Raw genomic sequence first — 25,896 nt, forward strand, 5'->3', positions numbered from 1 at the left:
TACAAATGCATTGCTAATGCCTTTAGAGTAGACATTCACTTATCTTTTAAAACAATGTGAAATTAAAAACCTGAATTTCCTATTTATCTTCATTTATGCAGCATCCAGAAATCTTCAGTTTCTTTTTTGTAGCAATCCAAGTTTCTACCTAATATCATATTTATTCTGCCTAAAGAAATCTTTTTTTTTTTTCAACAATTCTTATAGATCGCATCTGTTTTAAATAAATTCTCTCCCGTTTTTGTTTCTTGAAAGGTACTTCACCTTTCTTTTGCAAAGGTAATTTCTCTGGGTAAATAGTTTGGGGTCAAGAGCCCATTTTCATTCAGCACGTTACAGATGAATTTTCCTCGTATTCTGGCTTCTGTGGTTGCAGCTGGGAAGTCAGCTGGTCATTCTCGTCTCTTTGTTCCTCTGTAGAAATGTGTATTGTGCCTCGAGCTGCTTTAAAGATTTTTCTCCCCATCACTGGTTTTTGACTCTGACGTGTCTAGGTTTTGTTTCTTTGTTTGTTTGGTTCTTATCCTGTTTGGTGTCCTCTAAGATTCTTACCTCTATGGTCTGAGGTATCTCATTAATTTGGAGGATTCTTCATTAACTCTTGAAATACTTCTTCTACCCTATTTTCTCTCTTTCCCTTCTGCCATTTCAGTCACTGTCTGTTGGTCTGTTTGATAATGATCTACAGACCTTGTATGCCCTGCACTCCTGCCCCGCCCCCTCTCCCTACTTCTCCTGACATATCTTTTGGGGTTTTGTTCTTACAGTTTCTGCCTATAGTTTTAATGCAGATTTTACCTTTTATACTACAGCATCTAATCTATTAATCATATTCATTTTAAATTACTTCTCTGATAGTTGCTGCCTCTGTCATATCTGAGTTTGTTCCTATTGAGTGTTTCGTCTCATAGCAATGTTTTTAAAACTTTCCTTCCATTTTTGTATGTTTCTTTCGTTAAAAGTGGACATGTTGAGTAGATGGTAAGACTGAGGTAAATAGTATTTGTGCCTGGAAGTGGCGTTGCCTCCTGTTTTTTTTGCTTGGCCTTTGATAAGGTGATCAAGTCGGTCCAGTCATATACCTGAACTTGGTTGTGCTTTGGTTTATTATTTATTATAATAATAATTGTTATTATTATTGTTTATTATTACTTTCACTGCACCTCAGGCTTCAGATTCCTTTGTGCTGCCCTGTGCTTGTGGTGAGGCTAGCTACCATGGCCTTTTTCTCCACACGCTTCTTTACGATTTTCCTTTGAAACCCAGCCGCCTCAGGGAAGGTCCCCCTTCATGGTCTTTCCCCCACTGGCAGGCTACTGATACTCGGTATTCGACAGTTGCTACCCGGACCTAGGAGATCCCTTTCTGTTCTGGTTGAGCTGTAGCTGTAGGTAGGACCATGTACCTGGGTCTCGAGGTGGGGCCTTCTCAGAGACCCGATCTTCCGCTGGTGGCAGGGTTCTCCCGTGATCTGTACCCTGAATATTGTCCTGCTGTCACTCAGAGAGAGCTGGGCTTTTCTTTCCCACTCCTGTGGTGAGGTATCCTCAGCTGTGTCCACAGGGTGACAGAGGCTCCCGCTCTCCCCCAGGAACCTCAGGCTTGCTCTGTGAGGGGTACAGGAAAGGGGGCATAGGAGGACCCTCATACTTTCTCACAGCAGCTTCTGCTTCTCAGGTGGCTTTCCTGGGTCTCTTGTCCCACCCCGTGTCTTTCTTGAAAGCAGTTGCTGAGGTCTGTGGAATAAAATCTGTTGGTGCTTGTGGATCCCTCTTCCTTTTGTGGCTTCCAGGGGTTGTCTGCTGTCATAGAGTAGACATACACTAAGCCTTCCGCAATTCATGGAAGATCTTGGCTGCGTTCTCCTCCATAGCTTATATAATGTTCTGTGGCTTTCTCAGGTGATCACATGCTCGCACTGTCTCCTTCCGGAGCCCCAAGCCTGTCATGGGTCCTGAGTTATTACGCTACCCAGAGACACAGAGTCCCTGATGAGCTCAAAAAATTGTGGTTTTGTAGATTATTCATATTTTTCTTATTGTTAGGGTGAGAAAAATACTCTTTTCAACTTCCTCCCTCAGTGGAAGCAGGGAATTCTTGCCTGAAGAATATTTTCAATGGATATAGATTTTTGAAAGCATTAAAAACATGTTTTCTTTCTTCATTTAAAGATATCATTCAACCCTTCCTTCCTGGACTCTGTAATTTCTGATGGGATACCAGGATTTAACTGAATCGTTTAATTGTGATGTGTCGTTTATCTTTAGTTCTTAACAGTTCGACTAGAAATGACCTCCTTTGTGTTTTTGCTTGAGGACTGTTACATCTCTTTAATCTGTAAATTTAGGTATTTATCAAAACTTCCACCACCTTTCCTCCGACGACTTCTCCTGCCCCTTTCTCTCTCTCTTCTCTTCTGGGCTTGAATTACATGTGTTATGCTCCCTGATACAATGTAACAGTCTCAGAGGCTCTGCTCATTCCGATCCTGGCTTTTCTTCCAGGAGATCCTTGCAGCTGATCTATACACAAGTATCTTTCTTTCCTCTGTGAAGTCACTTCTGCTCTTGGCTTTCCTCTGTGATTTTTTTTAAAGTTGTGCAGCTTTATCTATTATTTTATTCTTGAATTTCTATTTAGTTCTTTCTTATAATTTCTACTTCTCTTCTGATCATTCCTGTCATTGCAATTATTACAAGCATATTTTTTTCTTCATTAAAGAGAGCTATTTTATTTGCTTTAAAATTTTGTCCGCTAACTCAGCAACTGGTTCATCTCAGGTTTATTCTCAGTTGATCATCTCTTTTAAGAACATGTCGCATTTCCCTGGTGCTTTATAGATCTCCTAATTCTGGATGGTGCCCCCAAGGTTATGGATATTAAATTGTGGGAGGCTTTGTTATGTTAGTTTAGTCCACTGAGTGTTTTTTGTTTTAGCAGATGATTAATTTTGTTGAGCTCTAAATGAAAACTATATTTCTTGGGCACCAGCTCTAACCTCAGTTCAGATTTGCAGCCTCTAGTGGAGGTGAGTTGAGTCCACGGTGTGCGTGTGTGCGTGTGTGTGTGTGTGTCTGATGGGTCATCAGAATCTAGGGCAGACAATGTTGGGCTCTCTGGCTCTTTTCCTTCCCGAATTTCTTCGACCTAGATCTTCAGCAGTTTTAAACAGTCTTTTGATTCTTGCCAGCTGGAATGTCTGCATTCTTTTGCCAACATTGTCCCTCACGTGATTTGCCATGCCAGATCTGTCCCCAGGCTCAAAAACAGTGAGACCTGAGAATTCACTCCATAGAACTTCCCTCCTCAGAGTGTGGCTTACCCACCAGAGTGTGCCTGCTTCTTCTTATCCACTCTTTGGTTCCCTCCTGTCTTTTTTTTAAATTATGTGCAGAGTTTAACAATTTATGAGTGGGAGAATCAGTCCAGTATATGTTACTCAGACATTACTGGAAACAGAATCTAAAATAACTGTTTAAATGACAGGTTGAGGAGAGGATTTTTGTCTTACCTTATTTTTGTCTTTGAATCTACCAGACCTGTGTATTGAACCCAAGGTGGGCTAAAATGATACTTTATTTTCCATTACATATTCCTGTTTACCCCTCTTCCTTCCTGAATTTAACAGTCTTCTTTTTTGGTTTTTTTTGTTGTTTTTTGGTATTACAGTACTCTTTAAAATTTTAAACCTTCATTGAGTAAGGGCAATCCATCAGTCAATTTGACTATGTTTCAAAATTTACATTTAATGAGTTTTTGCTTTCCTTTGGATGGCTTTTCATTGATTTTTTGTGAATCTCAGTTATGCTGATATATTTGCTGCCTAAACAGATGCAGTTGTTAATATAGGCTTGCATTTCCCTAAGATGAGGGACTGAACTGCTACGTGTCTACATTCTAGATGTGAATAACTCCATTCTCTACAGTGGCGTAAACACTCAGGAACGTTGAGAGACGATCTTCGATTATAAAGACTTTGTGTTTGATAACTTCTGCCTTTCAGAAAATTTTGCCACATCTTTGAAGAGAAGAGACATTGCTAGGCGTTTATTAAAAGTGATTTTAGATGTCTCATGGGAATTTCAGTGCTCTAAAGGATTATAAGGATTGGTGAATGTGGAGGATAAGGGGACGGGATGGATATTATTTTCTCCACTTTATAATGAAGAAGGTTGAGAGTTAAAACATGAAGTCACACAATAAGTAAGTGGTAGAGCTGGGATTTGAATATAGATTTTGTGGGCTCTGAACTTATGAACTTCTGCTCTTTGCGTCTTTGTGTAACCTCCCAGTGGATCTCTCAGTACTCAAAGAATATTAAACTAGTTCAAATACATAATTCACGTCGATTGTGATAGCTGCCTCTGACACACTCGTACACATAGAGACATATAAAGACACTTGCACGAAGAGGATAGTTTCCTATTTCATCTTGGCTAAAGATTTTAAAAATGTTTCCAAAAATTACTAATTGTTATTTTGCCTTTATTATCATGTTTCTGAATGTTTTTGTTTCTTTTCTTATAAATACAAATAACTTTTGTAGAGTGGGATTAATACATGTATTTAAAGCTTTCTTGAGTTGAGTTATATTGATAATCTGTACCAACTCACAAGAGAAAGATTTTTGTCGATTAAATTATCTCTTTGTCAAATTTACTCATATTAGTCTTGGCGCTAACTTGCAAATTTCAAAACTCTACCCAGGTTCTTGGTATCTTGAGATTTAATGATTAAAACCATGTCCTTAATATTAGGAAAAAGTATTTTGGTGGGCATCCCTAGTACTTTATATCTCTACCTACAAAGATTATTTTAAGGAGATGATTTTCATACAATAAACCATTTATTTCCATGATAATTTTTATATCCTTAATTGAAGATTTCTGTATGCTAAATATTTCATAAGTCATGGGGTATATAAAATTCAGAGGGTACTGCACAGTGATTTCTCTTTCCTTTTACGAGTGAAGGATACTCCCCTATCCTTACTGTGCCTGACCAGGTCTGGGATATCAGTCTTTCTGCCCAAGCGAGTCCCTGAGTGAGTCTTGTCTAAGCGTTTCCTTCCCCGGATCCCTGTCCTGGGCTGATAATGAACGACTTGTACTGCTTTGGATGTCTTTCCCTAAATGTATTCACTACCTCAAAACAAACTTATGGGGCTTCCCTGGTGGCGCAGTGGTTGAGAGTCCGCCTGCGGATGCAGCGGACACGGGTTCGTGCCCCGGTCCGGGAAGATCCCACGTGCGGCGGAGCGGCTGGGCCCGTGAGCCATGGCCGCTGAGCCTGCGCGTCCGGAGCCTGTGCTCCACAATGGGAGAGGCTTCAACAGTGAGAGGCCCGCATACAGCAAAAAAACAAAACAAAAAAAACTTACGTTTTACTGTCCAAAGTTTTTAATGTTATCTAAGAAGATGATAGATTTGTACTTCCTTTCACTTCAAATTGAGGGACAGATTTCAACAAAACCGCTCAGTTTTCTGTGTGTTCCCAGACAATTGGATTCTGGTCTGAATTTCACCAGGAAAATCTGAGAGTCAGAGACAGTCATGAGCTGCTTACTTGTTTGATGTCAAAGCAAAGGAAAGTTGCTGCTGCTTTGGAGTTGTGTGTTTGGTCAAGACACACAAGGATATTTACTGTGGACGATATTTGAGCCATGTGAGTGAGAACCAGCGTGATTCTGCCCAAGAGGGAGTAGTGAGTAAGTCCCAACAGAGAATGGACCACCCGGTGCACAGGGGCTGAGGTGATGGCGGAGGAGTGTCACATACCCAGGACATGCAGTTGTTCACACCGGGGAGCCCTGGAAGGTCCATACAAGGATCTACAAGGAGAAAGATAGGTGAAGCTTTCAAAGCCTGATGAACGCCCCCAGCACAAAGCCGTCCTCAGCCAGACATCAGTGTGGTGAGAAACTCCCCACCCGCCCTTAAGTATCCTTCACCTACTCCCAAACTGGAGGTGGTCATAAAAAAAAAGAGAAAGTAAGAGGAGAGTCATAAGAAAAAAAGGGAGTGAAGAAGGATTGGGGTACATAATGCTCCGCTTACATGACTGCCTCTGCCACATCCCCAGGTAGTGACCGGGAGGTTCAGATTTGGGGCTGTGTGGGTGACGTGAAGTCAGGCGTTCTGAAATGCCAGTTCACCTACACTTGTTACCTGAAGCCGAGCTGAAGGAATTAGGGGACCACCTGAGTTTTCACCCAGAGATAGAATGAAACTTTCGCCAAAGAACAAATGTGTAGAGAGCATCAGAGGAAAAATAAAAGTGGCTTCAGACTATATCCTATAAACCACACTTGTCTGAGATATGCGTATATCTGATTATATAATCAGTGTACTGTTATCATACAATGTCTTATATGATAAGACCTGTGCTTATACTTACGTAGTGTGAACCTCAGAAAAGGTAGGGGAGCTGAAGACATAGGCTGTGGGCTCTGAGGGACGTTGGTTAAGACCTCGTGAGTGAGTGATCCCTACACGAGCTGGTGTGAATAAATAGAAAAAAATGAGTTGAGAAATGAGTTCTTAGAATACCAATATTTACTATTTTTTTACAGCCTTTTGTTTAATACTCTTTTCCATTATGGTTTATCACAGGATATTGAATATAGTTCCCTGTGCTACACAGCAGGACCTTGTTGTTTATCCATCCTACATATATTAGTTTGCATCTGCTAATCCCACACTCCCAATCCCTCCCTCCCCTACCCGCTCCTTCCTCCTCGGCAGCCACAAGTCTGTTCTCTGGCTGAGTCTGTTTCTGTTTCGTAGATACGTTCATTTGTGTCATACTTTAGATAGAATACCAATACTTAAGGAACAGATAAAGGAAGGACACTGACAAAAATGGATTAATAAATAAAAGGAGAGAATGTTGTAAAATGTCTCAAGAGTTAAGCATTATCTTCTGCCACAAGGTTCGTTGTAATTTATTTTCAACACAGTGCCCAGCTTCCCACCCTAGCTATGCTTGATGGCTGAGCAACACCTAAGTTACAAAATAAGTAACAAGTAAAATATAGAATTACTTTTTTCAGACAAACTTTGATAGAGTCTCACACCACGTTAAAAAATTTCAGTTTAACTATTGAAAGCGTTTTAAGATAATGACAAATTTTACAACATAAATCAATTACCGTGGCTTTACTTAAATGTTCTCTTTTAAATATCCCAGATAGAAGTGAAATAAGTCAGACAGAGAAAGACAAATACCCTATTCCTCATATGAGGTGTGTATGAGGAATCTAAAAAAAAAAGAACTCATGGCTACAGAGAGCAGATTGGTAGTTCCCAGAGGTGGGCATGGGTGATGTGGGACCTGAGTAAAGGGATTGAAAGGTACAAACTTCCACTTAGAAGATAAGAGGTTCTGGGGATACATAAGTCCTGGGATGTAATGTACAGCATGGCCACTACAGCTAACAACGCTCTGTTGTGTATTTGAAAGTTGCTAAGAGATATGCTGCACACTTTGGACTAAATAATACAATGTTATGTCAACTATATCTCAGGAACGCTGGAGAGGAGAAGAAAGTAAATGACCTAACCTCCTCCTAAATGCCGTTCCCATCCTTGTCTGCATGCAGACATGGTAATTTTATCCTTTTTAATATAATTGTTTGCATATAATATTCTTTTAATGCAGATGAAAGCCACATACTTATTTTTAACATCCTAAAAATATAAGTATCTCAAGCATGACAGTTATTATAAGATTGAGCCCTAGGTTACTTCTGTTTCAAAAAACTATCATAAAAGTTCATGAAAGTTATCATTCTCAAGCGAGGAGAACCTTGCAAAGACCTAAGGGGAACTTTCAGGAAGTCACAGCCGTCGGAGACCTTCAGGCCACGCCATGCAGAACCACAGCCTGTGACCTGAAGCCACTCTGAGCAAACCATACGTAGCTAGCTGTGTGTTATTTCTGAATTTGTTATAAGGTACAAATTACCTTAGACTCTAAAAAACCATTTTTGAATGTTGCGTTGTGTCAGTTTCCTAACTGATACATATTTCAGTTTTATAAATTTAAATTATCCCTCAGTTATTTTTTCTCTCATCTCATATTGACAGACTAGCAGATTTGATCCTTTTTGTGACAATGGGAAAGCATTTCACACACAGATCCCCCGTCTTTATGATAACACTGTGAGTCGTGAGCTCCTGGAAATTGGGCATTGAGCCTTTTATGAGAAGAATGTCGCAGCTGGGACACTGGGGCCACATTATAACCCAGACGCACAACACAGACCCAGTCAGAGCAGTGGAGAAGAATAGGGAGCAAGCCATTTTTAGAAATACTAGAAGCAGACAGCATCACGTGCTTTTTAAATACAGTTTATGTACTTTCTGTTTATTTAGTCTCGACTGTATCACTCGTAGCATTGCGTCCCCGTGTTCTAACATCTGCAGGAAAATGCGAAGGTTGGTAACGAGTTAAATGTATTTATGAGTAATTTTTTTATATGAAGTATTACCTTCTCACTAGTTTTAAAGTTAATTACATATAAACTAAAAGGGGATCATTCATAATAATCCATAAAGGTACTAATTTTGCGTCACTGTCTTTAAGATCCTGGGGTTCCTTGCACTGATTTTGACTGATTATCCTTGACTGCAGTTCTGAGGCCCAGGAAAGAAAGTAGAGATGCTGGGACAGGGTGGGGAGGGGATCCCATTTGCGCCTGGTTTTCCCTTTGAGATGCGCGGCTACGGGAACAAAGCCCGCAGTGACCCTGGTGGTGTCGGGATTAGAAGTGGGACAAGCAGCCCACCCTGGGGAAGGGACCACGTCTGTGTACCTCGTCCTGGGCTCTGTGACCAGGAGAGAGCCTGGGGAAACCAGGCAGTGGTCCAGAGCTTGGTGTCTGCTTCCCTCTGAGGAGCTGCCGTGGCCGGCAGGCCATGTGATCACTGGGCCCAGGCTGCAGTGCGTCCCGCGATGGGGCAACACAAGGCCCTACAGCACGTGCAGAGCACAAGGGAACGTGTAGTCCCTGCTCCTAGCTGGGAGGTTCACTTTCTCCCCAAGTGGGGTAAGGGTGGCCTGAGTTTCACTTGTGTCCAACAGAGCAGTCCATGGAAGAGAGTCCCAAAGTCATCATTTACCTCAAGTAAAAGTCAGTCCTAAGTGGACAGCCTAAGACTATAAAACTTATAGGAGAAAACATAAGCACAAACACACGTCACCTTTGGTCAGCAGAGGTTTCTTAGACACGATGCATAAAAGGAAAAAGTGATGCCAAACTCCATCAGCGTTAAAAATGTTTGATTTTTGAAAGCTACTGATGAAGCGTTGAAAAGACAAGCCACAAAGTGGGACAAAATATTGGCAAATACATATCTGATAAAGGACTTGCATCTAGGAAATATAAATAACACTCATTTCTCAATAGTGGTAAAACAAACAACCCAACTAAAAGTGGGCAGAACATCTGTACATATCACCAAAGAAGGGATATGATGTAATTAACACATGAAAAGAATCTGGACGTCCATCAACATTAGGGAGATGCTAAACTTTTGTTCACAGTGAGATGCGTGTTACATCCTTATGAGAATGGCTCCAAATGAATAGCAGTGCTAGGTGGGGCCTGGGTAACTGTGTCTCTCGTCCGCTGGTGGTGGGAGTGCAAAGTTGTGCAGCCGCTTTGAAGAACGGTCGGGCAGTGTTTTCTAGAAGGAACATAAACGTACCATGTGACCCAGAAATCCCATCTCAAGATATTTATCCTTGAGAAATTACAACGTACACTCACATAGAAACATATATGTGAATGTTTATGGCAACTTTACTTATAATTACAAAACTGGCCACAACCCAGTGGTGAGTAGATGAAGAAATGGGTGTTCTTCCCTGTGGTGAAATAAGACTTGCTTTGCTGGTGGGACTATATCTGTCCTGGAGTGAAGGTCTGCTCTGCACCCACATAACAAAGCCTTAAAGCTGCCTTCAGAGTCAGACTGACGTGCAGGTTTTTAACTTCATGCCAGAAGTAAGTATAACACGTAGAGGTATTCCAGAAAACCCAGCCACCGATAACTTAAAATTCACAAGGTGCGGCATCCAGTTGAGATCTGCCAAGTATGCTGTATGCTGTGAAGCATAAAAATATGGTCCACAACTTGGAGAAACTGCAGTCCAGAAAATACACCCAGAAATAACAGTGACGGTGGGACGAGTATACAGGGACCTGCAACAACTATTGTAAATATTATTGATATGCGCAGCTATATAAAGGTAAACAGGGACAGCAGTTGCAAGAGGGGATATATGAAGAAAACACCCACATAGTACGTCTGGGGAAGCTGGCAAGAAATGAAGAATGTGCTGGGTGAGTTAAAAGCACGGTGGACACTGCAGAAGAAAAAGTCCATGTACCTGAAGAGAGATGATAGAAACTACCCAAAATAAAGCACATAGGAAGAAAGAAACAAACAGAAGCCTGTGTCTTAGTGAACTCTGGGGCCATGTCAGATACGTTACCTATGAATAACAGTACTGGAGGTGTGAGGCTTAGAAAGTTATATGAAGAAATAATGGCTGAAATTTTCTGAACTTGATGAATATTATAAACCCACAGATACAAGTACAACAAACATCAAGAAACAAACAAAGAAGAACGAACCAAAGCATACCCTGATCAAAATGCCGGAAGTCAGCATTAAGAAGAGCCTCTTAAAAGCAGCTGGAAGAACAATAAAGTGGGGAGGAACAGAGATCAGGACATCGGCAAGCTTTTCGCCAGAGAACTTGAGGCCAGAACACAGTGGAACATTTCTAATGTGCTTAAAGAAAAGAAAAAAAACTACCATCCTTGGCAAAGAAAGCTAAAATCAAGACTTTTTTTTTTTTTTTTTGCGGTACGCGGGCCTCTCACTATTGTGGCCTCTCCCGTTGCGGAGCACAGGCTCCGGACGCACAGGCTCAGTGGCCGTGGCTCACGAGCTCAGACGCTCCGCGGCATGTGGGATCTTCCCGGACCGGGGCACGAACCCGTGTCCCCTGCATCGGCAGGCAGACTCTCAACCACTGCGCCACAAGGGAAGCCCTAAAATCAAGACATTTTAAACAATCCAAAGTTGAGAGATTTCAAGAAATGTTACAGGAATTTCTAGAAGGTAGTGATGCCATGGGGAAGTTTCTATCTACGCAGAGGACTATCGGGGTGACATGTGACATGGTGAGAAATAATGCATTTGGTCCCTGCCCAGGTTTCCTGACACAGAGCCTGTGTTACCCTAATTTCCTGAGTAGTAGAGGTGCTGGGAGCATATCTTGTTCTAATATCTGGTCTTTGACCCCAGTTCCTGACACAGGATTCCTAAAACCCTTGTTATTTCCTGCGTGATGAGAGTAATAGGAGCTCCTTCACAGAGCTCCCGAATCCCCTGGAACTGCTGGGTGAAAGGAGCGTCTTCTACGGAAGGGGGCGACTCTGGGGCTCCTGGATGGCCTCAGGTTGGGGGGCGGTCCCCAGAAAGACCAAGCCCCTGTTAGGAGGGAGGAGCTTTCAGGCCCGCTCCGTCCTCTCGGGAGGAGATGGAGTTAATAGTCATTCATGCCTCCGTGATGGAGTCTCTATAGAGTCCCCAGTCACAGGGTCCAGAGAACTTCTGGGTTGGTGGGTGCACCCCCGTGTTGAGAGGGTGACACATTCCAGCCCCGTGGGACACAAGCTCCGGCCCGGGAACCTTCCAGAACTCCCCTTGGGTACCGCTTCATTGGGCTGTCTATTGCTATCTTTTATAATTGCCTTTATAATGAACTGGCAAACGTAGGTAATGTTTTCCCGGAGTTCTGAGCCATTCTAATAAGTCAGAACCTGAGGAGTGTTGTGGGAACCCCCATCTGCAACCCAGTCGACCCAAGTCCCCACCTCTCGCGGCTGGTATGTGGGGTGGGCGCCGTCTTGTGGAGCTCAGCCCATAGGCTCTGGGATCTGAGGACAGAGGTAAGGACTGAACTGAGCTGCAGGACCCTCACTGCCGTCCACAGAAAATAGAGTACTGCTGGGCGGAAAACCCACACACTTGGTGTCAGAGTGTTATGCGTAGAAAACAAAGTTTCCTTTAAAAGGGTTTCTTTTCTCATTTTTAATCACTTGAAAAGCTATTAAGTTGTTTAGAGCAAACATTGTAACAGCGCGTGGGGTTTATAATACGTAGAATTAAAATGGATGAATTGCAGAAAGTGTGGAGGAATTGGGGTCTAAGTACACTCTGGTAAGTTCCTTACAGCAGATGTCAAGGCTGTGACATCATTTGAAGGTAGACATGATAGCCAGTGACGTATACTGTAAACCCTGGGCAACCACCAAACAATAAAATAAATATAGTGAATAAACTACGTTAGTTTTCTACTGCTGATGTAGCATTACCTCAAAACTTAGTAGTTTCGGAGCACATTTTCATTGTTTTACAGCTCTGTAGGTCCGAGGTGTAACGCAGGTCTCACCACACTAAGATCAAGGTGTCGGAGGCTCCAGGAGAGGATCCATTTCCCTGGTCGGTGGATGGTGGTCAGAATTCGGCTCCTGCGGCTGTAGGACCAGGGCCCCCTTTCCTATGTGTTGTGCTCAGTTCCTAGGGACCACCCGTGTTCCTGGGCTCACAGCCTCCTTCCTCCGTCTTTAAAGCCTTTTTTTTCCTGTGTCATTTCTGTCTGACTACAGCTGGGAAAAGTTCTTTACTTTTAAGGGTTTATGTGATTAGGTTGGGTCAATGCAGATAATCCATGATGAGCTCCCAATTTTAAAGTCAACTGATTAGGAACTTTAATTCCACCCATACTCATAACTCCCTTTTGGATATGGCATCACATAGGTCCACGTGGATATCTTTGAGGGACCACGGTTTTGCCTGCCACATAAACCGATAGTGGAGATTAAGTGGGAATCATAAAAACTAAAAGCAACATGTTTAATAAAAACAAGACAGGAAAAGACAAATCATAGAGGGAGAAATCAAATAATAACAAGATGGAAGTTTTAAATACAACCATTTTGATAATATTAAATGCATGTGGCCTTAACACTTCAGTAAAAAGGCCGAGATTGTCAGACTTGGAAAAAGTGTGAGACTCATTACCGTGCTGTCTCTCAGAGACCCATTTTAAATATAAAATGCAAATTAGTTGAAAGTAAAATAGTGGAAATACTAATCATACGAAAGCTGGAGTGGTTATGTTTCTATGAGGCAAAGTAGACTTCAGAAATTGGGTGAAAGCAAGAGTTTTTACTTTGGTGACCCAAGTCAGATTTCTGGCTGGACCTAAAGTTCTTTTCTCTCCCTCTCTCTCTCTCTCTCTCTCTCTCTCTCTCTCTCTCTCTATATATATATATACATATATAATATTTGTACTGTATTATATATAATAAATATACAGTAGCATATCCAAGAATGCTCAAAGTCACCACATAGTATCTGTGGCTCCAAAAGTTTAAAATTTTTTCCAAATTAATTTTATTTTATATTTGTAGCAGCAACAGAATCGTACTGAATAGTATACATTTATTGATAGTTTAGACTATCAGAATCATTTTATTTGTAGTCCTTTTCTGTTACTTATCATTCCCGTGACCCTTGTAACACAACTTTGTGTATAAATTTGTCATTCAAATAACGTAAACTCACTGTATTTTTTATCTCCAGGGTAACATGGAGATCATACTTTAAAAATCCCCACATTGTCTCAATGTGGACATTACAGCCTTGATACATTAAATAACTTAACCACAACGAGGTAGTGGCAGAACTCAGGCCAGTGACCTGAATCCAAATCAGATTCCCTGACATTCTCCGTCTAAGACGTCACACGTCATCAAATTGATTGTTCACCGGGCATGTAATCTATAAGAAGTCCGTTTCTTTGTAACATAAAGGATAAACTCTTGGTCCTGTTGTGTCTAAGGTTTGTTAAGTATCTATGCATGTCATATTTTCAGAAATATTCTTTCATGTTGATATCTGATTTGTAGACAAGCTCTCCTCAAAGTAGAGCTACAAAAACCACTGAATGGTTAAGACCACTTTTCTTTCACCCTATACTGAGAAAAATAACAAGGCATTAAAACTGACAAGGATGTTGGCTGGCACGTCATAAAAGCTGGGCAGAGATCATTTTAAAACTTATATTTTAAAGAGTGATGATTGTCCAAAAGAAGCTCGAGTGAAGATGTGATACAAACAACCCACAAAAATCTCTCACGAGGGCTGTGATGGTTACTTCCTGCTGGTCTCCCAGCTTCCAGCCCAGTTCCCATCTAATGCTGTGCAGAGGCTGTTTTCCTTCTACTGGGTTGGCCAAAAGTTTCGTTCGGTTTTCTCCGTAAGATGGCTCTAGTAGCACTTAGCTGTCTTTAACTTCATTTGAAACAATTCTGTTAGTTTGTATGTGACAGCTGTCATATCAGCGTGCATTTAAAAAAAGACATCAAAATTGGTGTGCTTTTGTGTAGCCATTTTAATATTGAAGACAGAAGGGAAAAAAGCAACATTTTCGGCATATTATGCTTTATTATTTCAAGAAAGGTAAAGACGAAACTGAAAGGCACAAAAAGATTTGTGCAGCGTATGGAGAAGGCGCTGTGGCTGATCGAACGTGTCAAAAGTGGTTTGCGAAGTTTCGTGCTGGAGATTTCTCGCTGGGCGATGCTCCACGGTCGGGTAGACCAGTTGACGTTGACAGCGATCAAATCGAGACAATTGAGAACAATCAGTGTTAGACCACGCAGGAGACAGCTGACGTACTCAAAATATCTAAATCAAGTGTTGAAAATCATTTGCACCAGCTTGGTTATGTGAATTTGCTTTGACATTTGGGTTCCACCTAAGTTAAGCGAGAAAAACCTTTTTGACTGTATTTCTGCATGCGATTCTCTACTGAAACGTAATGAAAACGTTACATGTTTAAAACCAGTTGTGACGGGCAATGAAAAATGGATACTGTACAACAATGTGGAACAGAAGAGATCATGGGGCAAGTGAAATGAACCACCACCAACCACACCAAAGGCCGGTCTTCATCCAAAGAAGGTGATGTGTGTATATGGTGGGATTGGAAGGGAGTCCTCTATCACGAGCTCCTTCCAGAAAACCAGATGAATAATTCCAACAATTACTGCTCCTAATCAGACCAACTGAAAGCAGCACTCAGCAAGAAGCGTCCAGAATTAATCAACAGAAAACACATAATCTTCCATCAGGATAATACAAGACCACATGTTTTTTGATAACCAGAAACTTTTTGATAAGGCAGAAACTGTTACAGCTTGGCTGGGAAGTTCTGATTCATCTGCCGTATTCACCAGACCTTGCACCTTCCGATTTCCATTTATTTCAGTCTTTACAAAATTCTCTTAATGGAGAAAATTTCAATTCCCTGGAAGACTGTAAAAGGCACCTGGAACAGTTCTTTGCTCAAAGAGATAAAAAGTTTGGGGAAGATGGAATTATCAAGTTGCCTGAAAAATGGCAGAAAGTAATGGAGCAAAAGGGTGAATACGCTGTTCCGTAAAGTTCTTGGTGAAAATGAAAACTGTGTCTTTTATTTTTACGTGAGAAACCGAAGGCACTCTTGGGCCCACCCAATAAAACAAAGTCCGATCACGTCAGAACTGCAGCCTCACTGCTGAGGACAGGGTACGCTTGCTCTGTGGTCTCTGCGCTGGTCCTCCATCACTCCTCCCAACAGGGAGCTCTCTTGTTGATCCCCAGCCACTGGCTTCTGCTCACCTCCTCTGGGGTGCCCTGTATCCCATCCACCTCAGCATCCCAGCACCCAGAGTGAGCCTCCAGGCTCTGCTTGACCCAGAGCCGTCCCTGCCGCTGTACTCCAGCTGCCTTTCCCACTTTGGCAGCAACAGGACTCATCAAAAAGCAGATAAGCAGGCCTTCCCCCAGGGGTCAGACTCTCCCTGTCCTTGCAGACTGGTGCAGTTACGGGATGCTCTTGCAGCCCCCCCCCACCCCCGACCCAGTGCAGAGCTCTGGGAGGCTCGCCAGATGACCCTTCCCTTCAGAAGTAGGTGGGGAGATGGGATAAACTCGCATCACTAACTCCCAGTGTCCTTCCTCCTCTTCCAAGACCTTTTGTTCATAAAGGCAGGTAAGTTTCCTTCTCTTTTTTAATTAACTTTTATTGGAGTATAGTTGCTTTACAATGCTGTGTTAGTTTCTGCTGTACGGCAAAATGAATCAGCTATACGTATACATATATCCCCTCTTTTTTGGATTTCCTTCCCATTTAGGTCACCACAGAGCACTTGAGTAGAGTTCCCTGTGCTATACAGTAGGTTCTCATTGGTTATCTATTTTATACATAGTATCAATAGTATATATGTCTTAATCCCCATCTCCCAATTCATCCCACCACCACCCCTTTTCCCCCGTGGTATCCATACGTTTGTTCTCCACATCTGTGTCTCTATTTCTGCTTCACAAATAAGATCATCTATACCATTTCTCTAGATTCCACATATATGCGTTAATATACAACATTTGTTTTTCTCTTTCTGACTTCCATCACTCTGTATGACAGTCTCTAGCTCCATCCACGTGTCTTCAAATGGCACTATTTCATTCGTTTTTATGGCTGAGTAATATTCCATTGTGTATATGTACCACACCTTTATCCATTCATCTGTCAATGGACATTTAGGTTGCTTCCATGTCCCGCTATTGTAAATAGTGCTGCTGTGAACATTGGGGTGCGTGTATGTCTTCGAATTACGGTTTTCTCAGGGTATATGCCCAGTAGTGGGATTGCTGGGTCATATGGTAATTCTAATTTTAGTTTTTTAAGGAACCTTCATACTGTTCTCCATAGTGGCTGTATCAATTTACATTCCCACCAACAGTGCAAGAGGGTTCCCTTTTTCTCCACACCCTCTCCAGCATTTACTGTTCGTAGAATTTTTGACGATCGCCATTCTGACTGGTGTGAGGTACTACCTCATTGTAGTTTTGATTTGCATTTCTCTAATAATTAGTGATGTTGAGCATCTTTTGATGTGTTTGTTGGCCATCTGTATGTCTTCTTTGGAGAAATGTCTATTTAGGTCTTCGGCCCATTTTTTGATCGGGTTGTTTGATTTTTTGATATTGAGCTGCATGAGCTGTTTGTATTTTTGGAGATTAATCCCTTGTCGGTTGCATTGTTTGCAAATATTTTCTCCCATTCTGTGGTTTGTCTTTTGTTTATGGTTTCCTTTGCCGTATAAAAGCTTTTAATTAGGCCCCATTTGTTTATTTTTGTTTTTATTTTCTCTACTCTAGGAGGTGGGTCAAAAAAGATCTTGCTGAAGGCAGTTAAGTTTCTCCATTGCCTCCTAAAATGAACTGGGGACGGAAGGGTGGGGTCCAAGGCACACCAGAATCTCACACCCCGAACTCGGGTTCTTTGAATGGTTTTACAGACTTTAGTATATCTTTTTCTGCAGGTTGCGTTCTTCATGTAATCCCTGGGCATTTGACAACTTTGGGTGGTAAGAGGCAGTTTCAACCAATATCTCAAACCAGGCTGGTTTTCAAAATAAACTCTTAAGAGAATGGGGTCTTGTCTGTATGTTTGCACCCTGCATTCTCAGAGCCAGGGTCAAGACCTGGAAAGTCAATAGGAATTGAGCAGTTCGTGTTTGCTCTCTGTCTGTTTGTTTGGGAGAATTCTGTTTGGCTCTGCAAACAATTTTACAAAGAAAAATACAAACAGTGAGAAAAGCACTGAATTTCTGTCTCTCTGCTTTTATGAAAGTGTCACAATATCACTTCACCTTTGGCCCCCATTGCGAAACAGTGATGCACAGGTAGAAAGCACTAAATATGCTCTGAATTTATTAGTAAAAGAAACCCTGAAAAGGTGGTGAAATTATGAATTGTTTAAGTCCTGTTTCATTTTTAATCCTAAGTATCCTTAAAATGCTAGACAGGATTCGAACAGGAAACCTTCAATATCTATATCTGCACTTACTCTTGCATCTCGAATTTCAACAGACTAAAATTATCAAGATAGTGCAGGTAACTGTTAGAACATACACGTCACTACCCCCGAGAGGGGTTCCGCTCGTAAACGGCTCAACGGCTCCTCAGCCCCTGCCGTCGAAGGTTCAGTCTTTCTGATGCTCGGCCTTCAGAAAGCCATCATATCTCCAAACACACCCTCTCTCCCATACCAGTGACGCGAGTATGGTATTTTTCACTCGCAATGCGTGAAAAGTAGCAAATAAAACAAAAACCGGGGGTGACAAAACCCGCGTTCAAGGTAGCTTAAACCTGACAGATAAGAAGAGTTGAAAGTCAATTTCCCAGTTACGCTTCACACGCTGACGTTGCATCTGCTGCTTTTTAGGACACCGGGCCTTCACGAGGTCAGCAGCTGACCCGGGTAACCCACACTTCGATGGTGTGTGGCTCTGATGCCCATCTGCTGCCAGCGCACCCTGCTTCCTAACTCTAGTGGCTGTGTGCTTAGAAGGTTGCCTGTGGGAAGCAGAAGACAGAGCAGTGTGTAAAGTACCTGCTGGTTCTTCTTGCTTCGGATCTTACTTGTGAACTATCACGGTCACTATGGTTGTACCGAGATACAGAGCGTTATTGAAGTTATTATTTATTATGTGTTAATTATACTTTTGTTCAAAGGGCATTCTCATTTCTTTGAATGAAAAATGAATTTTATTTCTTTACGAGTAGGGTATTATTATTCAGTTATAGCTATATCCACCTAGCAAGGCATGTGTCTAGCATATTTATTCAGAAAAAGCCTGAACAGCAAAAAGAATAGTAAATAATATATAATTACAGGAGTAAGTGCCACTGAACGAAAGACTGGGTTAGTAGTACTAGACGCCTTGTATTCTGGTTAGTTAACTCTCACAGCTATCCTGAGAGGTGTGTATTACTACCCCACTTCACTCTGAAACCAGTTACTCAAGGTGGATGTAAGCCCGACTTCTGACTGTTGAGTAGGTGCCCTAAGGAACCTGACTGCACATTCGTATGTGTGACGTACAGTGAGGCCAAACAAATCGAAACGTCAGGTTTTGGAGCAGAGAATAGTGTATTGCAGGGCCAAGCAAGTCGATGGGTGGCTCAGGCCCAAAAAACCCCAAACTCCCAGAAGGGTTTCAGCAAAGCATTTTTAAAGGCGGGTGGGGGAGGGGCGTGGCTGGTTGTTGTGAACTTCACGGTGTCAGAATCCTTGATCTTGCATCTGTCCACGCAGGTCAGGTCACGATGTTCCTGTAAACCTCCAACGAGACAAATGTTATTCTCTGTCGGGCAACTTTTTATCTCTATATGAATGGAAAAATGTTACCCCCTTAAAGGTCAGAGCCTTGAGAACTGGGCTATCCTGTGTATGTTAGGCTGTAGGCAACATTCTTAACTGTAGCAAAAGCAATAGAGTACAAAGGTTAATGAAAAAGAAACAGATCTAACATGGAGTCAGATTTGTTCTTACAAACCCGCTGTGACACTTCTTTACTTTGCTTGCTGCTGATGGCAACTTTCATGTTTAGCTAATATCTTTCCATCTTTGCCTTTAGGATTTGATACCAGTATTTTGCCAATTTGCAAGGATTCACTCGGCTGGATGTTTAACAGACTTGATACAAACTACGACCTGCTCCTGGACCAGTCGGAGCTTGGGAGCATTTACCTGGATAAGAACGAGCGGTGCGCGGAGGCCTTCTTCAGCTCCTGTGACACGTACAAGGACAGCTCCATCTCCAACAACGAGTGGTGCTACTGCTTCCAGAGGCAGCAAGGTACCAAGCCAAAGGCCATCTTGTCCGTGCAGTAAAGCCATGCACTACAGACAAGCTCATTTGTACCCTGTCCTCAATTTACAAAATAGAGACAGAGTTACACGTGCAGAAAACAAAACTTTTGGCTCCCAGGGAGAAAGGGTTCGGGGGGGAATTGGGAGACTGAGGTTGACATACACACACCACTATGTATAAAATAGGTAACTGATAGGGACCTGCTGTACAGCACAGGGAGCTCTACTCAATACTCTGCAATGGCCTAAATGGGAAAAGAATCCACAAAAGAGAGGACATATGTACATGTGTATAACTGATTCACCTTGCTGTACACCTGAAACTGACACAACGTTGTAAATCAACTACACTCCAAGGAAAAATTTTTTTTAAATTTTTTTCAATTAAAAAGAAAACCGGTATGTGACACCCCATTCATTGTGAGGAATAGTTTTCCAATTAGAGTGTTTAATAAAAGAGCAAATAAGCAGCACGTTGAACAGTATAACTCAGGGATGCGGAACACGCTAAATGACATGAAAAATAGTAATTAATACTTTTTATTAATGCACTTCATTATAGTTTCCATTATGAACCACCAAGAAACAGAGATATGAGAACAGAGATATTAAAAGTAATCGTTTAAATGAATTTGCTATCTGCCTTGCCCATGGGTTTTTTATCACCGCACTGTGTAGTTTTAATGTTCTATTTTGTGATCTTATTAAATGAGCCAAATGAACCACAGCATTCACCATAAAGTTATTTTTACACTTTTGATTTTCAAATGACTTAGCCTTTCAAACTTTTTAGATAACTTAGCTTTATGAAAATGCGCTAGCAAAGAAAGAGTCTCGATTCCCCAGGAGAGGCGAGGCAGCCTGAAGGGTTGGATGAGGCTTGTCCTTTATGGGTCCTGCTTCAGTAGGAAACGGTAACGTAAGGGAAAATTGAAGCCATGCTTATGTAATCAGCCAAACGATAACTAAAATTGTGTCTAAGGGAAATAGACCCAAAACATTCAAATTATGATGAAGTTTGGGGAAACTAAGAAAAAATGACATGTGTGACTTCGATGCTAATTTTGAAAAACAAATTGGGAGTTAGCCTAACATGATACATCTGCTATCGTCACTGCCTTTTAAAGCCCTTGACAGCTATGAGAAAGAACGAGCTACTCTAATCTGTGTTAATGATTCCCAGGCTTTCATATGGAAGCCAGCACATTATATCAGTCATTTTGCTATCACAATTACTTTTTCATATATTAGTAATAGTTTGGTGATTAGGGATGACATGCTTATGCATAAATTGATAAGCAGTGAGTCAACAGCAGGGTTTGTAGCATAGATTAAACCACTAATGTGTTTATAAACCACTTTAAACAGTTTAAAAAGTAGATTGGATTTGTTAAAATATTCTAAATCATACACACACACACTTGCACACAGAGACACACAAACTCACAAACAGACTCACATACTGACACAAGCACACATTGCATATGTGCTTTTTAGGTGACTGAATACCCCTATAAAGTTTTTCCCTGGTTTAAATGACTAGTGTACCCTTAAATCATCTACAGCAGGGGTCACCAAGCCTCAGGCTGCGGACCAGTACTGGTCGGTGGCCTGTTAGGAACTGAGCCATACAGCAGGAGGTGAGCAGTGGGCGAGCGAGCAAAGCTTCATCTGTATTTACAGCCGCTCCCCACTGCTCACATTACCACCTGAACCATCCCCCCCACCCCCGTAGCTCCCATTACCGCCTGAACCATTCCCCCCCACCCCGTCCTCCACCATCTGTGGAAAAATTGTCTTCCATGGAACTGGTCCCTGGTGCCATAAAGATTCGGGACTGCTGATTTACAGTATAAAAACGTAAATCCAGGTAAACTACCATAAAGAGACATGGTCTTTTATTATGATGACACATGTTATTTTAAGTTTTTTTGATTATCATGATAGCATGTCCAAGTGTCCTTTTATACATGAACATTTTCAAATATTCTGAATAACTCTGAATGTTTCTACTGCAGAACTAAATATTTTTACCTTAAAACATTCCTAGATTTTGCAGTAATTTTCGTAGAACTGATTAAAGGTCCCCAAAAGATTCTGCTTTATATACTTTTCATTTATTATTCTTGATACTTACTTCCAAAGTATCAAGATCTTCGTAGTCACATGAAGACATCCTCTGAGATCATTTACTACACGGTAGAGATAATTTAGTACCTGATAAACGATTATACAACTTCGCAAATGCTTAGGAGAGTTTAGCTAATTCCATTCATTAATATGCTAGAAAACATTACAAAAGCTCTATCAGGGTAACTGACTATGGAGTTAGCTCATTAAGTAATTTCATGGAAAAGAATAAACATTAAAAACATTTTTTCAAATGTTTCACCTTATAAAGAATGTGCTTTTCCTGTTTATTCAATAAAAACAACAAATTCCTAAGTTCATTATAATTAGAGTAATATATGTATGTGTGTGTGTGTGTGTACATATATAGAGAGAGAGAGGAGGAGAGAATAATGTATAATGGGGTGTTATTAATCCAGGTTGACTTAAAACTGCAATCAGGACTATAGTTGTATGGTTGTTGGAAAATATCTGAAAAATAAAGTAATAGTGTTGTTTTAAAAAAAATACCTTTCAAAAATAAATTAAGCTTAATTTCAAAAGTTTAATAAATGAGGTTGAGAATATAAAATTTCAGGCAAGTGAAATACTTGTAGTTTTCCAAGGGGAAAAAATTGTAACCTAAAAAATGCTTGTAATTAGTTAAAATGCATATCTGTTTCTATGACTGATTTTCTGAAATCATGACAATTAAGCAACACAAAATGGATATGATGGTGGTTTGTGTGATTTCATTCTAATTACTTATAAAAGAATAAGTAGGAAAAACATTAATTTGGGATTTTTGTTACCTTAGGTGTTAATAACTTACTTTCATAAAATATATTTTAAGCCCCTACTCAAAAAAGTACCTCAGTTTATTAGTTTGCTGTTTCAGTTAAAGTCCTGTTGTGTAAGATCCAGGAAAGAGAAAGTAAATTAACATTTATTCAGGGCCATGTCGTCTTTCGGGCACATAAAATCATTTATCCCTCATATAGCCCTGTGGGAATGTAACGATCTCGCCCACAGCTGAGGATGACACTTAGTGATCTTAAAGTCCTTCATGTTATAGAATGAGCGCAGGGGACGGGGATCTGAACTTCTTTCTCCAGCAGCTGAACCTCTTATTTTTTTTTTTAATTTTATTGAAGTCTAGTTGATTCACAATGTTGTGTTGATTTCCACTGTACAGCAAAGTGACTCAGTTATAGATATATGTAGATATAGATGTGTATTCTTTTTCATTTTCTTTTCCATTATGGTTTATCTCGGGATATTGAACGTAGTTCCCTGTGCTCTACGGTAGGACCTTGTTTATCCATCCTGTATATATTGATAGTGGTTTGCATCTCCGGCAGCCTTACCTTTACGTTCGGACTTCGCGAAGTCCTCATACATAAAATGCTGAGAGACGCCCCTAGGCAGCTTGCTGGCAAATCCTGTTCAGGGCAGGACCCCGGCCAGTGATACACCCGATGGGACGACAGTGAGAACAGTCGCATCTTTCGAGGTCGTTTATGCCTTCCAGCCACAGGAGGAAATGTCAGAACGGGCGTCATCTGCATTAGATTTACAAAGGATGTTTTTCTTTAATTTAATGAAAGATATTAAGTACAGGCAATGTTGTCCTTTGGTGTTATGAATATTTGAAATTTGCACAAAGTAAACCTGATAAAGTTATTTAAGTATATCCATTCTGTGAGAGGCTCCGTGAAGGAAAGGGATTGGGCAGAGGCCTCCTGAGAAAGAGGCTGAGCTGGTCCGGGTGCCCTCCCTGCAGGGAGGTGGCACCGCCTGCAGGTGTGTGTGGCACCCACTGGGTCACGCACATACCTCTGCAATGTCTACCTTTTTAGCAGTTTTGACATCACCTTGTATCTCTATATTTGACAGCTAATAGAAATATACTCCCTAGAAATAACTAGTTGTGAGTATAGAAAGAACACCTTTGTATATTACTGTTGTAAACATAGAGATATTTCCTTATTTATTTTTCCCAGTGACATTTTATTCAGTTCAAAATTGTGTGGGAAAATAAAAATGCATTGTTATCATTGCATTGACAGTTATCCATTCATAATATAGATAATGTGTGAATGGTTCCGATATAAGGCTTTGAGGTTTTAAATTCAGAATGCAAAACAATGAACAATGTTAATTTTTTTAAAAACAGCATTTTGAAATTAACTAGTAAAAGATTTTAATTCTTTTTTTTTTTCTTATTTTTTAAAACTACTGTTGGGAATAACTACTTGTAAATTTAATGATGACATTAAAGCCTGTATTTTATAACTCATGATTTTCATACAATTTTAAGCGTATAAAATCAGAATTTTCCATAAAGTCAAATCACCATTAGATTGGGGGAAATAAATCTTGTGTATAAACTTGTGCCTAATCGTGTCCAAACCTTCATGCACTTTGCCACCTCACTGCCCTTTCATCTACATCAGTTGTTTGCAAGAGAGGTTAATGAGAGGCGAAATCTCAGTCACGCCCTCCGAGTGTACCTGAGTCAAAGGCCAGACAGAGCACAGGATAGATATTCTCCATCCAGTACTGTATATAGTGGAACAGCCCAATCTGTCATGACTTCTCTCGAAATCTGGCAGGTTCCCCATCACACAGTTTGTGGCTGCCCCAGGTTTATTCAGGGAGAGGCAGACTCAGACGTGCCTGATTTCGGGCATTCCCACAGGAAGATAAGAGAAATATCGCTTCTACTTACAATAACTGTCCCATAGCAGTGAGAAGAGTTGCTTTCAATGTAGTATTGAAACTTCAGCTAGAATCTTTCCTCTTGGTTTTAAATGTCATATTTGGAGGGCAGTAAATTTTAGGTCTACTCTATAAGCCCATATTATGCAACTTCATTCGTATTCTGTTAATAATATAAGACTCACAAATTATTAGAAAAAACAAAGGGGTCAGTTGAGCCAGTATCAGTGTGAAGTAGAACGATAAGGTAATCAGGTTTTTCAAGCAAATTACTTTTTCTTCACATTTTTGATTCCTCCAGGAAAAGCATTGTTGGCCTGACATATTAAACTGTAAAATACATACCTAGTTGTTTGTCTCATGGTCTCTTTCCACTCTGCTGCTTACATGCAAATTTAATAATTGCATATTGTGAGCTTGGTTTGGTAAAAAATTCTTAAATTATTTGAATTATATCTTGCCTTTTCACTAAAAAAGTTGTAGTGGAGCAAGTAGTAGTTTATTGTTTTGCTGTTTCAGTAGTTTGTGGTACAGTTTTTACATAGCAAGTATTAACAGCAAGTTTTTACAATAGGAGTCTAAAGTACATTGAACTGTTTTCAGATAAGAATATGTATATATATTAGAAAATATATAATTAAATATAATAAGCCAAACTATATTATGTCTATTTAGAATTTTGTACTTCTCTGAAACCAATCTCCTTCTAAGTGGTTTTAAAGAGTTTGAAAAATAGGCATATACTTATTTCCAAATTGGTTTAACGTTCTAAGTTTATTATTTTTAAAGATGGCTTCTCAGAAATTATTGTATATTACATCCTGTTTCCAAATTGGGTATATACTGCAAACATCTGGGTGAAACTGAAAAGACTGAAGCCTGTCAGTGTTATTCAGTATCAAAATTTATAACAGTGTCTCTGAATAACTTGGAAGCATTCACGTTTTCCTAGATTGTGTTTCAATGTGAAGCTGTTTCTCTTGATCGTAGAAACTGTTTTAAATGAGGGAAAACAAAATCAGTTAGTTTGGGAAGCAACCTGTCAGTTGTATTTACATCAAAGGGTTGATTGACCTTTTAAAAGTCAATGAAAAGAACCATTTTCCATCCTATAAGTATTTTATACCATTCTCCTTTCTTTCATCCAATTCTGTCATTCTGAGGAAATTAAGATAATCAAACAATAAGTAGAAAAGCCTCTCTATAGAGAAGTAGACATAAATGTAGATGTAGATGATGTAGCTGTAGGTGCAGATATAGATGATGTAGATGTAG

General features: G+C 40.6%; 1 protein-coding gene across 1 annotated transcript in view; it reads left to right on the plus strand.

Annotated features, from left to right (window-relative positions):
• The window catches only part of SPOCK3 (SPARC (osteonectin), cwcv and kazal like domains proteoglycan 3), a 264,404-nt gene that overhangs the window by 230,860 nt on the left and 7,648 nt on the right, over positions 1–25,896 (plus strand). The window contains exon 6 of the mRNA XM_024744113.1: positions 19,556–19,777. Coding sequence (XP_024599881.1) covers positions 19,556–19,777 — 222 coding nt within the window. The remainder of the gene's footprint in view (positions 1–19,555; positions 19,778–25,896) is intronic.

The sequence above is a fragment of the Neophocaena asiaeorientalis genome, unplaced genomic scaffold (genome assembly GCF_003031525.2).
Source record: "Neophocaena asiaeorientalis asiaeorientalis breed wild unplaced genomic scaffold, Neophocaena_asiaeorientalis_V1.1 scaffold115, whole genome shotgun sequence".
NCBI classification, from domain to species: domain Eukaryota; kingdom Metazoa; phylum Chordata; class Mammalia; order Artiodactyla; family Phocoenidae; genus Neophocaena; species Neophocaena asiaeorientalis.